Genomic DNA, 15,285 nt, shown 5'->3' with positions numbered 1-15,285 from the left:
AAAAAATATTCTTTAAAATTAGAATATTTTGCATTCTGTAATTGTGTCTTCTGTAATTCTGCCTCTCCTGCTGAGAGTCACCTTGTAGGGGAGATGGACACCATAAACATTTAATTAATTAATAAATTTAGTAAAATTCTAAATTGAGTTAATGTGGGGATTGGGGAGTCTTTTTTTGGTAATTTTTAGTTCGGTCTAGTTTCCTTTGGCATCCAATTTTTAAAATCGTATCTTACTATTTTTTTTCAGATGTAGTTATTTGTGACCTGAATCATTAGGATAGAAAAATTAATCATAAGAAGAAGACGAATTAGATGGAACAAGGAAAATAAGGATATGAAGGAGAACTTGCAATAATAACAAAAACATTCTGAAATTTTGTGTGTGTGTAAATGTATATACACTATAAACTATAATATACATAATATATATTATATAATTATATATAGTATAATATCAGTTATGTTTATTTTATTTGTGGGTATGTGTGTATGTATATAATTGGAATATGCAATCGATCAGTCTTCCAGCTGATTAAAATGTGAGATGCAATGCCTTTCTTACTGCAAGCATACTTTTAACTTAAGCATCCTCTGGATGTCAGTATTCTCACAAAGATAAAATTGTATTCATACTTAAAAGCAAAGGCCTTGTAATATATTTAATTTTATAGGAACATATAAACCTTACTTCTGGAAGGAATTTAGGCACAGTCTACAAGATCATACCATCTCTGAGATACAGATGTGTTGGCCTGGTTTGACTTTTTATTGTTTTTAATCCTATTTGGCATTGCTTTCTCTGTAGTCTGCTCAATCTCCAGGATATAAACTGGAGGAAATAAACAAAATACAAATCAAGATAATAATCATTAAACGGAATGGCAACTATCCAAATAGATTGGTTATGCATAGCCATTAAGTCTGCCAATAGAAGGAAATTTCCTGCTAAAATGTGTCATTCAACTTTTCTGACAGCTTTTTAAATACCATATTTAACATTACAGAAGTGACTAATGTTTGTGGAAAAATCAAGTATGTTGTAATATAAACAAATTTGACATTATATATTGGAAGCTAGATTGGAATATGCCCATTTGGATTCTGCTGGGATTTTTAATGCATCCAGTGGAACAATATCCAGCAATATTAATTAACTCCCCAACTTGTCAGTAAGATGGTATAAAATAGCCATCACCAGCCAGTTTCTCACAGTGGTCCATATTTCATGAAACACTCTCTAGGCAATCATTTGGAATTTGGAGATTTAGAGTCAATTGCATGTAGCACGGGTTTTTTTTCAATTCAATATATGGAAGTCTGAATTACTCCATAATGTAGGATTATAGGTGATGGTTGAGGTTAGGAAGACTTTGTGTGGTGTGCTGAGATTTTTTTTAATGTAATTTTTTTAAAAAAATAATCTGAGTTGAATTTTAAATAGTCCACCTTTATTTCAACATTTAACAATCAGCTATGAAATGTTTGTATACCTCATCTACTACTAATTAGATGACATCTACATTTGTTTCCACAAACTACCAATGCATTAATGCCCAGGGATTAATGTGGTAATTCAGTGAATATAATACTATTTAAACAAAAATGATTGCCTTTAATTTTTTTATAGGAGGGACTCGAAATGAAATCTTGACGTTCACTAGCAAATTTAAAGGAATTATACCAGTGACAGCCATAGAAGACTCTCTTGCGCTTTTGGATCTTTCAGTTCCATATTTTTGGGAAGGAAACATGCAGTATTATGGGTAAATGCAAACTTAAGCATAAAGCAATATATGTATACATATTCAGCTTTGTTCACTTAATCAAATTTTGATGGTTAAACCTCTGATCTGCACATATGAAATGTTTGAGAAGCTATATTATAAATAAATTGAACAAATAATGAACTATAACAAATAGCTCAGGCTACATGGTTCAGTTTAATTTATCCTATAGTTGAACAAAATGATCATAGAAAATTATCTATGCGGTCAATAATAGATAGGGACTGGTTGACATATAATCAAATGAGCAAATTGAAAAAATATAACTGAAACTTTATGGATTACGGTGTTTCATCTATTACAGTATTATCCATTTGATGTTAGCTATGGAAAAGATTATATAATAATTTAGGGGGCTGGTGGGTGGGTGTGGCCAGCTTGATGTCACTTGTGTTGGGGTGCCTGTTGTGGCCCATGCACTCTGCCAGCAAAAATGGGCTCCTGAGTTCTGTTTTTGGCTTTGACAGCCTCCTGCAACCCTCTGCCAGTGAAAGCAGAGCTCAGGAGGGCTACCCATGGGTCAGTCCTTTGCTATTTCCAGGGCAGCCCCGCAGGCCAGATCTAAGCACCCCGCAGGCCGAATCCAACCCTCAGGCCTTGAGTTTGCACCCCTGATCTGAGGCATTCATGATCTCCCAGTTTCTAGCCTGGTATCTTAACCACCAAAGTGCAGTACCCAGGATTCCCAAGCTGAATGTACACAAAAAAGGGCTTCTTCTCCTCCACCCCCCCCCCCGTTTGTGTGTGTGTCACTGTTTAAAATTGTCAATAGTTTACAATTAGAAATTGTAATTACAAGTAATAGGTGTAAACAATGAATAAACTTCATTAACAGCATTCATAAAAATTCAAAATAAAATCAGCAAGACAAACATTAAAGCAATAACAGAAAGTAAAAAGTAATAATTAAAAAGTTTAAAAATCACAGAAGAATTGATACATTAAAAGTCTGGAAGAATGAAAAGTATCTGGCTGGTGCCAAAGACACAATAAGAATGGTGCCTCCCCAAAATGTTGGAAATGCGAATCAGTACACGAAACATATTACCATTTATGGTGGACCTGTGAGGAGACTAAATTTTTTTGGAAAAGGATCAAAAATTGGCTGGAGGCAATAACGGGTTAAAATAGAATGGAAATCTGAAGTTTTTTTTAATTAGGAATAATGTCTGCGAAATACAAAAAAGAAATCCAGTATTTAATACTGCCCATAAATTGAAAAACAAATTAATTTCAAGCGAAGATGAAATAATAAGAAAGGTTATGGATTGTGCTGAAATGGGCAAACTAACTAAAGAAATCCAGGGAAAAGAAGAATCAGAATTCTACCAGATATGGGATAAATGGTATGGATGGATGGAGGAAAGAAACAAAACTCAATGAAGGAATATCACAAAACTCAAAAAATAATAGTTATGAGTAAAATAAGAGGGTTAAGAATGGTGAAATCCAAATGAAATACAATAGAAGGGGAAATAATATAAGGTGAGCGGTATCGATTGATAATTGCTATTAGAAAGAACAGGAAGCTCCTGTTCGTATTGTATTGTGTCTAAGTTTTGTGTGGGTGTATTTTACATGTTTGTTAATTAAAAAAAAAAGAAAGAATGGTGCCAGATATACCTAAGAGCCAGTTTGGTGTAATGGTTAAGGCATTAAAACTAGAAATTGAAATCAGTAAATAGATTTTTAGGAACACCCTGATGTTCAATTCTCTGCATGTCCTTTAGATTGTACGGCCAAATAATTTATTTTTGTGGGCAATGATTAATAAAAACCATTACTTTCCGGTGCTTTATTAAAAGAAAAACCTGCGTTTAAAGCAGTGGGAAATTTCCTATCAATAAGCATGATGTTGAGACCAGCTGAATCTATGAGTTATGGTGATTTCTAATTGATATTTTGTTCCAAATGCTAGGTGCAAACACTGTTCCAAACCTAAGGCTATGGAAAGTCTGGCTGGTCTTGCTTCACAGGACAATCCATCTTGGGAACATACTTCTATAGCACAAGGTTATGTGATATTCTTCTGCTATTCAATAATATTGGACTTTCATTCATCAGTTTATGTGTAACTTAAGGTAGCAAAATTATTTCAGCAGGGAAAGAAATGCCTACAACTGTCTTGCTTATAAAGGTGAATTTTATGATAGATGCCACAAGATGGTTATATTGTGCAGCATATTTACAGTAGAATATCCACAGGTGAAAAAAGGGAGACAATACATTTAGCTAAATTTTAAAAATAGGCTATAAATAAAGCACTTTGTGGAAATACAACATGCATGATTTTATATTCTTTTGTTTATTCTGGTATTATTTAAATAAGGCATAGTAACCCAAAAGAAATAGAAAGTAGATATAACCCAAAGCAGAGTTAGTAATTTGCAAATAATTACATCATTCCATCAAAACCACTGAATAGTTTTATGAAAGTTTACAGGCTAAATTTTTATACCACATATTTTTTTTTGGCATTACATTCCAATGAGCAATATACTTTCTAGACTTTAAATATTTATCAACATATGCCACACCTTCTACTCTGGAAAGTTTTTTTTTTCTTTTTTTTTTCTTTTCTTTTATTTATATAAGACATAAAATTCAATTTCAATCAAATAGTGTCTGGGTACAATTATTTTTAGGAATTCATAATCAAAATGTTTACAATAGGTATTTATCACAACAATATTAATTCTATAATAATGATAATATTTTACCCAAGGGGTTACAAATGAATGAATCAGTTCTGTTTCAGTGGCATATGGAAATACTCAGCTCAAGTATGCTAGGTTGCATTCTAGACACTTAGTATATGTCTGTCCATAAGAGCCAAGATCTCCTTCAGTTTTTCTATATGAGATTTCAACCAATAGCCCTCGACCTCATTAGACTTTTTAAAAAATAATTAAATTTATATTTATTTACTAAATGCTGCTGTTATTAAGCTCTTCTTCCCTTGAGTCATTTTTAAATAACATTTTTGGTCTGCTTCTGCGTAGAGTTGGGAATTGTACCTCTCGAGTACGTCTTCGTGATGAAGTTTACATTGGATGATGGAACAGGAACATTGGATGTATATCTCCTGGACACTGTAAGAGAATAGACTATGGGTCTCTTGATTTAATTAGACTAAATCTAAACTTATATTTGATCAAAGCTATTTTTGTAACAAAGTGAAGATGGCAAGGACTATGTAGTAATTAAAAACACATCTCAATTCCATGTACAGTTGATTGAAAAATAAGCATATCCAAGTCCCTTTGTAAATAGAGAAAGGAGGATACCTGCACTGAGCTTGTGTCAACCTGTTTACTTATTTTCCAATCAGTCCTGGAAAATCCTTCTGTTTTTTCCCCCCTATTTTAAATGTATCCTTAATTCACTGGGACACTTTTGTAAATAAATAATTTATTTAATAAAAATAGAACAGAATAGAATACTTTATTGACCAAGTGTGATTAGACACACAATGAATTTGTCTCTGGTGCAAAAGCTCCCAGTATACATATAAATAACAAGATAATATAATCAGTGTACATACAAACAGAATTTATACACAAACATCAAGGTAATATAATCATAAGATACCAACAGGAGAAGGTAGTGGGAAAGATTAGTATGATAATACTAATACAGCCATACTGTATTACCCATATAGCCATGGGTAAATATTCTTAGAAATAAGACAATACTATAGTAATTAGGTGTTCAGTGATGGCACAAGGGAAAAAACTATCTTTGTATTTAGTTGTTTTGGGATGCAATTCTTTCTAACAGTGTCCTGATGAGAGAAGTTGAAATGGTTTGTGTGGATATTTTCTTAGCCCCTCTGACCTGTGCAGTGTACAGGTACTCAATGGAAGGCAGGCTGGTTGCAATTGTTTTTCCTGCAGTCCTAACTATCTGTTGAAGTCTCTGTCTGTCTGTTTTATTGTTGTACCAAACAGGAGAAAACAAAATAAAAAGCTTTTATTAAAACATAAAATTAATTTGTATTTTATGACTTTCAGTTCTTATTCCAAAATGAAATCTTTGAAAGAAAAAAAGACTGTTTAATAATGTCAACATTATTTTTATTCTTTCTTCCAGAAAAAATTCTTCCGCATTCCAGCTTCTAAAGTCTTATTCAATAATATATTGCAAGAGAATATGGAGATCATTATGCGTAGGCTTTGCCCTGCAGGCAGAACCCTAGGTAAGGAATTTATATTGATGAAACTATGCAGATATTCTTTCATTATGCACCTTTTATTATTCACATATCGTGTTATATTTGTCTGTTACATCTGTCTTCATACTGCAATTTGTCCTAACCCTAAGGACGGGAAAATAAATAAATTAACATATTTTCTAACTGCATAATAAATCCCTTTGGTTACGTTCTGTAAAGACAGCCATTTATATATTAGATTCTTCCAATGTTAAACATTTCATTAAGGATAATATACCTGTAGGCTCATACCTAATCATTAGCTTATTACAGTTAGTTGCCATGAGAATATAATTGAGATCTTTCTGATTAACAACATCGTAAAAGGGCTCTGGTTACTGATGTAGGCTTTTTGTCAGAATGGACTTCTAGATATCTACTAGAACTGCAAAAAAGGAATGAAAGCTGTAGGTTGAGAGACAAAAGAAGGAAGGTATTGAACTATCTCCCATTTCATCTTTCTATCCCTTTTAATATGGCAGAGTTGACACATTCAGTTAAGCCAGTGGTCGGCAAAATCATTAGTCAACGGAGCCAAATATCAACAGTACAACGATTGAAATTTCTTTTGAGAGCCAAAAGAAGGTGTGGCCTGTTTTGTGGGAGTGGCTTGGCGGTCATGTAACCAGGTGGGCATGGCCAACTTGAAAATGTAGTGAAGTTCACTTAACAACGCTCTTGCTTAGCAACCAAAATTTTGAGCTCAACAGTGGTCATAAGTTCTCTTTCTTTTTCTTTCTTTCTTTTATCTCTCTCCCACTTTCTTTTTCTTTCTTTCTCTTTCTCTTTTTCTTTCTGTCTCTCTGTCTCTCTGTGTGGCTCTTTGTCTCTCTCTCCCTCCCTCCCTCCCTCTCTGTCTCTCTATGTTATTTTCTCTCTGTGTCTGTCAGTTCAGTTCAGTTCAGTTGAGTTTATTTATAGGCCGCCCTTTTCCCTGAGGGGACTCAGGGCGGCTAACAACTTGTATGGAAGGGGAAGACATACAATAACAAAAAACACAATGTATAATTAAAACCAAGCAACATTCATACAACATTCGGGTGGGGGCGGACTATGGTCTTACCCCCAGGCCTGACGGGATAGCCAGATCTTGAGGGCTGTGCGGAAGGTCTGAAGGGTGGTGAGGGTACGAATCTCCACGGGGAGATCGTTCCAGAGGGTCGGAGCTGCTACTGAAAAGGCTCTCCTCCGCGTAGTTGCCAGCCGGCACTGGCTGGCAGATGGCACTCGGAGGAGGCCTAATCTATGCGATCTTATGGGTCGAGAGGAGGTAATTGGCAGGAGGCGGTCTCCCAAGTACACAGATCCACTACCATGAAGGGCTTTGTAGGTAGTAAGAAGCACCTTGAAGCGCACACGGAGATCAACAGGTAGCCAGTGCAGCTCGCGGAGGATAGGTGTTATGTGGGCGAACCGAGGTGCACCCACGATCACTCGCGCGGCCGCATTCTGGACTAGCTGAAGCCGCCGGATGCTCTTCAAGGGCAGCCCCATGTAGAGCACATTGCAGTATTCCAGCCTAGAAGTCACGAGGGCGCGAGTGACTGTTGTGAGAGCCTCCCGGTTCAGGTAGGGTCGCAACTGGCGCACCAGGCGAACCTGGGCAAATGCCCCCCTGGTCACAGCCGACAGGTGGTGATCAAAGGTCAGCTGTGGATCCAGGAGGACTCCCAAGTTGCGGACCCTATCTGAGGGGTGTAAAATTTGACCCCCCAGCCTGAGTGGTGGAACACTAGCCAAATTTTTGGGAGGGAAACACAACAGCCACTCGGTCTTTTCTGGGTTGAGTACAAGCTTGTTAGCCCTCATCCAGTCCCTAACAGCTTCAAGTCCCTGGCTCATCACGTCCACCGCTTCATTGAGTTGGCACGGGGCGGACAGATACAGCTGCGTATCGTCCGCATATTGATGGTATCTTATCCCGTGCCTCCGAATGATCTCGCCCAGCGGTTTCATGTAGATGTTAAATAGTACGGGGGACAGGACCGACCCCTGCGGCACCCCATATGTTAGGGGCCTCGTGGTCGATCTCTGTCCCCCGACCAACACCGACTGCGACCTGTCCAAGAGGTAGGAGGAGAACCACTGCAAAACAGTGCCTCCCACCCCCACCTCCCGCAGTCGTCGCAGAAGGATACCATGGTCAATGGTATCGAAAGCCGCCGAGAGGTCAAGGAGAACCAAGATGGAGGGATGGCCTCCATCCCTGGCTCTCCAGAGATCATCGGTCAATGCGACCAAAGCGGTTTCTGTGCTGTAACCAGGTCTGAAGCCGGACTGGAAGGGGTCCAGGTAGTCGGCTTCCTCCAAGGACCGCTGGAGCTGGTAGGCCACCACCTTCTCAACAACCTTCCCAATAAAGGGGAGGTTGGAGACTGGACGATAGTTGTTAAGTACAGCTGGATCCAAAGATGGTTTCTTCAGGAGGGGTCTCACCACCGCCGTTTTAAGTGCGGCGGGGAAGTGCCCCTCCCGAAGCGAGGCGGTAATAACCGCTTGGATCCAGCCCCGTGTCACCTCCCTGCTGTTAGCAACCAGCCAGGAGGGACACGGGTCCAGTACACAGGTGGAGGCACTCACAGCCCTCATGGCCTTGTCCACGTCCCCGGGGGTAACATCCTGAAACTCAACCCAGCGATGGTCTACCAAATCGTCCTCTCGTGTCACGGCTGGCTCTGCAAAGGTGGAGTCCAAATCCGACCGAAACCGAGCAACTTTGTCCGCCAAGAACTGGGCATAGTCTTCAGCCCTACCCTGCAAGGGGTCCCCCGTATCCCTCTTATTTAAGAGGGAACGGGTTATCCTAAACAGGGCGGCTGGACGGGACTCGGCGGACGCAACCAAGGTGGCAATATAAGATCTCTTTGCTGCCCTAAGTGCCCTGATGTAATCCTTGGTGCAGGTTGTTAAGAGTGCTCGGTTCGATTCGGATTTATCGGACCTCCACTGGTGCTCTAGGCGTCTCCTCCGGCCTGTCTATCTGTCTCTCTCTGCATCTCTCTATCTCTCTCCTCCCTCCCCCCATCTCTGCCACTCTGTGTGTATGTGTCTGTCTGTCTCTCACTCATTCTCTCTGTGTGTCTCTCTCTGTCTTTCTCCCTCTGTCTCTCTCCCCTCCCTTCCTCTCTCTCTGTCACTCTGTGTGTGTGTGTGTGTGTGTGTCTCATTCACTCACTTAATCACTCACTGTGTGTGTCTCTGTCTGTCTGTCCCTCCCTCCCCCTCTCTGTCTCTGTCTCTCTCTGTGTGTCTGTCAGTCTCTCTCTGATTCCCTCCCTCCCTCTCTGTCTCTCTCTCTCTCTGTGCCTCTGTCTGTCTGTCTCTGTCTGTGTGTCTCTCTCACTCACACACACACACACTGTGGTCACCTTGTTGAGTGTTCCAATCATATTTGAAACACTCAACAACTGGCCTGCATTTATGGTTTTTTGCAGCATTCTGCAGTCATAGGACCAAAATATATGGTTAAAAGTACCTGGCAGCGGCGTTTTTCCCTGGGGGTCCCCGCAGAACATCCCAAGACCAATGCCACCACATCTCCCCTCTTTGAGGACAGGTCCTCTTCAGAAGGACAAGGCCTCTGTGGTCCCCCTCGCATTTCTCGTCTTCCAGCTGCGGCCCCACTCCATGGAAAACATAGGCGCGCGCGCGCCCCGTGCAATTACAACCTGGAGCAGGACCAAAGCCCCTCTCCCAACTGGCCCTTCTTCCCTCGAAGGGCTTCGGAGGGAAGCTTCTGCAGAAGCCTGGGCGAGTGAGAACAAGTTCCCGCCATTACGAAGTCTCCAAGACTGTAATTGTACAGGCTGTGCACTCGCCTATGTTTTCCACGGCGTGGAGCAGCGGCGAGGCTTTGTGCGGCCGGCGAAGACGAACGCGAGGGGACCCCGCCCCTGCAGATGGCCTCCGGAGTCATCACCGGCCATGCAAAGTCTCGCCACTGCTCCATATGGTATTTTGTGGAGGAACCACACTCAAGGGGCCAAAGAGCCGCATGTGGCTCGTGAGCTGCGGTTTGCCGACCACTGAGTTAAGCAATGCTATTTATCGGGATCTTGGAAGCGTGCCTTCTCTGCTACATTGCTGTCTGTAAGGAGGTTCCCCCTAAGATCCAAATAGCTCCCAGTCTGCTGGGGGCCTGAAGATCTATTTCCTTGCCTAGACTGTTGCCAAGGATGACTAAACCTTCCTTTTAAGTTAGGTTGTTTTCTTTTGTTTCTACCTGGTTTATTATTCTGCTATGTCTACCTTTTTTAGTTTCTGCTCATGTTTAAATCATTTGTAAATTAATGTCAAGCAGCATATACATTTAATCATCATCATCACAAAATATAAAGACTTCCAGATAGACGTAGGATAAAAGAAATCAAAGATAATACCAATAGTAATAGGAGTCTTGGTGCAATCCCAAAACATATGGAGCACCACTTGAATGCCACTTAGCATTAAGAAAATCACCATCAATCAATTGCAAAAAGCAGCTTTATTTGGAACAGTTTCCATCCTAAGACATTCAATATTATTAAACAACAATACCTGCCTATCCCAGGTTATTGGGAAGGACTCAATAGCTGGACAAAAGGGCCAAATCCATATTGAATTTCTGGTTGATTATGTTACCATTAATCAAAATATCTTGATTATTACTAGTTGCAGGAGAAGAAATAGCCGAAAAATAGTGGAGTTCTAATGTGGCGTTTGCAATAGAGATATAAAGGAATAGAGAAAATGTGGTGAAAATGTGGTTTATGAAATAAGAAAGCAAGGGAAAATTAGAATAAAACTATCCAGTACCAGATACCTTGGAATCATATTCTTAGATATTATTTCTGAGCAAGGAAAATAATAGCAGTAATGACTAGAATTCTCTACTCTAGAATTATCTAGAACCGTGATGGCGAACCTAGGGCACTTGTGCCCTAGTTCAGCTCTACCACACATGCGTGCGTGCGTGCATCCCATTGGCCAGCTGGTCATCAGGTCTCTGCCGCACATGTGGGGGGGGCATGCGGGGGCCATGCGTGCATGCACAGGACGGGACGCTTGCGGGGGAGCCACATGCGTATGCAGGGTGTGGGTGGGGCACATGCGGGGGTAGGGGGAGCACACTCATACAAGGGGACCTTGTGCACATTGCATTTTGGGGTTCGGGTGGATTTGCACATGCGCACTTTGGGCACTCGGTCCAGAAAAGGTTAGCCATCACTGCTCTAGCGTAACAGAAGCACAAAGGGATCCATAAAAAGAACAGATTTTTGCCTCTCTCTGACAGGAAGAACAAGGAGCCAGTGAAATCACTTTTCTATGGTAGGGAGGTAATGCTCCTAACTTCTGAACAATGACAACATAAACTCTTAATATGAAAGCAGTCCTTCAGTTATTCCAGCAAAAATTGCTAGCCAAGATGTTGAATTGTATCCAAAAAGTAATTGGAACCTATAACTAACTAACTAACTAACTAACTAAGCGCACCGTGGTTCGCCCACATAACACCTATCCTCCACGAGCTGCGCTGGCTACCTGTTGATCTCCGAGTGCGCTTCAAGGTGCTACTTACCACCCATAAAGCCCTCCATGGTAGTGGATCTGAGTACTTGAGAGACCGCCTCCTGCCAATTACCTCCCCTCGACCTATTAGATCGCACAGATTAGGCCTCCTCCGAGTTCCATCCGCCAGTCAGTGTCGACTGGCAACTACGTGGAGGAGAGCCTTTTCAGTAGTAGCTCGGACCCTTTGGAACGATCTCCCCGTGGAGATTCGCACCCTCACCACCGTCCAGACCTTCCGTACAGCCCTCAAGACCTGGCTATCCCGTCAGGCCTGGGGATGAAGATTCTAATCCGTCCCCACCCGAATGATGAATGAATGTTGTGTTTTACTTTTACTTATGTATTGTCTCATGTCTCGTCTTGTATTCCCCTCCCTATAAATTGTGAGCCGCCCTGAGTCCCCTCAGGGAAAAGGGCGGCCTATAAATAATAAACAAATACTCAAAAAAATACTCAAAATAACTAACTAACATACATACATACATACATACATACATACATACATACATACATACATACATAATGTTAGTTGAAAAGTGTCATTCTTGATATTCTAGCAATGTTTTGACTTGAATAAGACAAGCTATTACAGCATGTCACAAAACTGCTGCTATCAAGTATAACAAAGGAAAGCCTATTAACATATTTTGGAATCATTTTTATGTACTAACATGAAAGCCAGCATAGAGAGCTGCCAAATTCCGGTTTCTATAGGTAGAAAGATGCAATATAAATGTGATTACTTCCAAGCTAATTTTCAAAAACCTAAGTAGGATGTGGACAATGTTGCCAATTTTTTTCACAAACCAAGGTCAGAAACCAGTTGGTATGAACCTAAACAATTAGATTCATCCATGATGGTCTCGAAATAAATCACAATTCACTCAGTGACCTTTGTTGGAGAATTGCAGATCAAAAATACCTCAGTGATTTGCCTTGAGATGTATTGAAGCATTGACGTTTACTGAAAAGTTCTGCCTGAAATATTTTGTAATTTAGTAAACTTTGTTTGACAGGAAATCGAGACTTAATTTTTCTCTTTTTCATTGAAACATTTGCAAAAGCTATGCTTTTATGTTGGTTATTTCGTTTTGAATGTATCCAGTTCAGAGGAGGGGTTATATTCTTCCATTCAATCAAATCCGATCCTTGGGGACTGCTTATACAAGTCCCTGCAGGGTTTTTCTTTTTTTTTCCAGAAGTGGGAAAACCTTCCTAGGGCCGAGAGACAGTGATTGGCCCATGGTCTGTTCTTGGAAAAGATAATAGAATCCTTTTTTTTCCACCATCACCACTACACACACACACACACACCCAAAAAATATTATTAGGGCAATTTGGGGATTTTTTTTCTTTGAAGTCCGTGTTCACAGTTACTTGAGATCTATCCTTTAAATTTGTCATTTCATAACTTAAAATATACAATCCCAGATCATTTACAATCCCAGTTCACTATATGCCGTATTTTTCAGACTATGAGATGCACTCTTTCTCCCACAAGAAAAAGTGAGTGGAAATGTCTGTGCATCTTATAGAGCGAATATTGTGGCGGGGGGAGGGGGTTGTTGCAGCGCAGATCAGGTGGGGATCACTGCCCCCTATTGCTGTCACCACCCATTTGCCGCCAATCGTTTTAAATGGGCAGCTCATCTCAGTTGACCGATGGTGGACACAACGGAGCAGAGCCCTGACAAGCCATGTGCTGGGACTGCAATAACGTGCTGAAGCTGACCAGACTGTTTGCTGCAAGGAAGCTAGCCAGATGAATGCTGGGAGGTAGAGGCAGATATATTTTTTTTCTTGTTTTCCTCCTCTAAAGCTAATGTGTGCCTTATAGTCAGAAAAATACAGTATACCAAATCATTGACTTATAGTCTGAGAAGGACCGGTAGACATGACAGTGAAATGTGGATTCCATAAAACTAATTAGTGAAAAGAGCTGCTATACTTGAAAACTAGATGAAGACATGGCAGATTAAGCCTAATTGGATAGAAGAGGCCTTTGGGACAGCAAAACATATGCTTTGATTTTCAGTAAAGTTGATGAATCTTGAAGAGTGAATATATAGAAACTTTGCAAGAGAAGATCTATGTTGCATTGGAGAAAAGGAGTATTCTCAATAGTGGAGTCCTATTCTTTTTTATGTGACACTTCCATTATGTTCGATATAAGAACTACATTGCATTGTGAGATGTTAACCATGTCAGACAAAATCACACATAAAATGATTTGCTGTCCCTTCAAACAAAGTCACAGATGGTGTAAGTTGTCTTTTATAATCTTTATAAATGCTTTTCTTCCCATAAGCCTCACAAAAAGATTTATAAACCTAAATGCAATCTGTGCATTCGCCAGCAGGATTAGTCTTGTTTGCTGCAAAAGTAGTTTATATTCCGCACTATATATATTGTGTTTGTGAATTAAAGATGTGTGATGTTTTTGAGGAAGAAGATAGACCATTAAGGGCAAAAGCTAGCTTCTGCATAATGTTTTGTTGTATCGACAAGTTATTTCTGTAAGAGCAAGGACTGCAGTTGAATTCATGGCATGCAACAGGAATTCTAAGAAATAGATTTTCCTCTTCATAAGGACAAATATCTGATACAATCACAACTGTCATTTGAGATATATGAATTTTATGATGAGATTTTTTTAGCTAATTATTTTCTACATTGATTTCACAAGGTGACACTCCAGTGAAGTACTTTGACCATTCAGTTAATGTTTCCAGCCTTGTAAAATCTATTTTGAAATAGGCCATATTGATTAAGTACAATATACCAAAAAAATCCCTCTCATTTCATTTGCCTTTCATTTATAGATGACTTTCCATGGCTTGAATGCTTCATCAAATCTTACTATGTCCGAGATGGAACAGAACACAGACGTTGCTATCAAATTTTTGATACTACAGTTGCGGAAGGTATCTGAGATCTAACTGCTGAGAAGATCCAAAGGTTATAATTTTTAAACCTTTATTTGAATAAATAAGCAGAAGAGTTTTTTTTTAATGTATGTTTCTATCATGTTCATAAATAAATAACTTACCTGAGAGTATAATATTTAAATGGGATGTGTTCTATTTTTCTCTACAGAAAACCCATCCCTCTTCTTTGAAATTTCTTTGCATTTTTTCAGGATAATTTAATGAACATTAAGTTACTATACTACTATTGCATCCAAATTCTTAATCTCTATAACCACCCCAAATCCTGAATGTTTCACAATCCTTTAAACTATTTTTTTCTTGTGTGAGGTGTAAGCACAACTGCTCTATAGGTAGTTCTATGATACTAATTGGGACTGGAAGCTCCATTATTAAGCAACATGGTCACAAGTTGAAACACTGTGTGACCACACCGCTTAGCAATGGTAGTTTTGGCAGTCTCTGTTGCCATTGTTAAGTGAGGACATCATAGGTTGTTAGCAATAGCACTTAGACTTATATACCACTTCATAGAGGTTTACAGCCCTCTCTAAGTGATTTACAGAGTCAGCGTATTGTCTCTAACAGTCTGGGGCCTCATTTTACCAATCTCAGAAGGATGGAAGGCTGAGTTAACCTTGAGCCCATCAGGTTCGAATTGCTGATAGTGGGCAAAATTAGTCTGCAATACTTGATTCTAACTACTGTACCACCATGACTGATTAAGTGAAAACCTCATACGACTTGCAACTTTCTGCCAGGTTTTGATTTGACTTGCTTCTCGAAAGCCAGTAGGGAAGGTCACCAAT

At 39.8% G+C, this 15,285-nt stretch overlaps 1 protein-coding gene across 2 annotated transcripts in view; it reads left to right on the top strand.

Annotated features, from left to right (window-relative positions):
- Positions 1 to 14,565, top strand: part of POT1 (protection of telomeres 1) — a 48,684-nt gene extending 34,119 nt beyond the window's left edge. For both annotated transcript variants that reach the window (XM_087723685.1, XM_087723686.1), the window contains exons 15-19: positions 1,630 to 1,765; positions 3,705 to 3,799; positions 4,789 to 4,880; positions 5,879 to 5,984; positions 14,372 to 14,565. In XM_087723685.1, coding sequence (XP_087579811.1) covers positions 1,630 to 1,765; positions 3,705 to 3,799; positions 4,789 to 4,880; positions 5,879 to 5,984; positions 14,372 to 14,481 — 539 coding nt within the window. In that variant the 3' untranslated portion in view covers positions 14,482 to 14,565. The remainder of the gene's footprint in view (positions 1 to 1,629; positions 1,766 to 3,704; positions 3,800 to 4,788; positions 4,881 to 5,878; positions 5,985 to 14,371) is intronic.
- The last annotated feature ends 720 nt before the right edge of the window (positions 14,566 to 15,285 follow it).

The sequence above is a fragment of the Thamnophis sirtalis genome, unplaced genomic scaffold (genome assembly GCF_051295495.1).
Source record: "Thamnophis sirtalis isolate CommonGarterSnake01/CBP01778 unplaced genomic scaffold, rThaSir2_p1.2 scaffold_9, whole genome shotgun sequence".
Lineage (NCBI taxonomy): Eukaryota > Metazoa > Chordata > Lepidosauria > Squamata > Natricidae > Thamnophis > Thamnophis sirtalis.
Note: the sequence above shows the minus strand (reverse complement) of the source record. Positions and strands in the feature narration are given on the sequence as shown.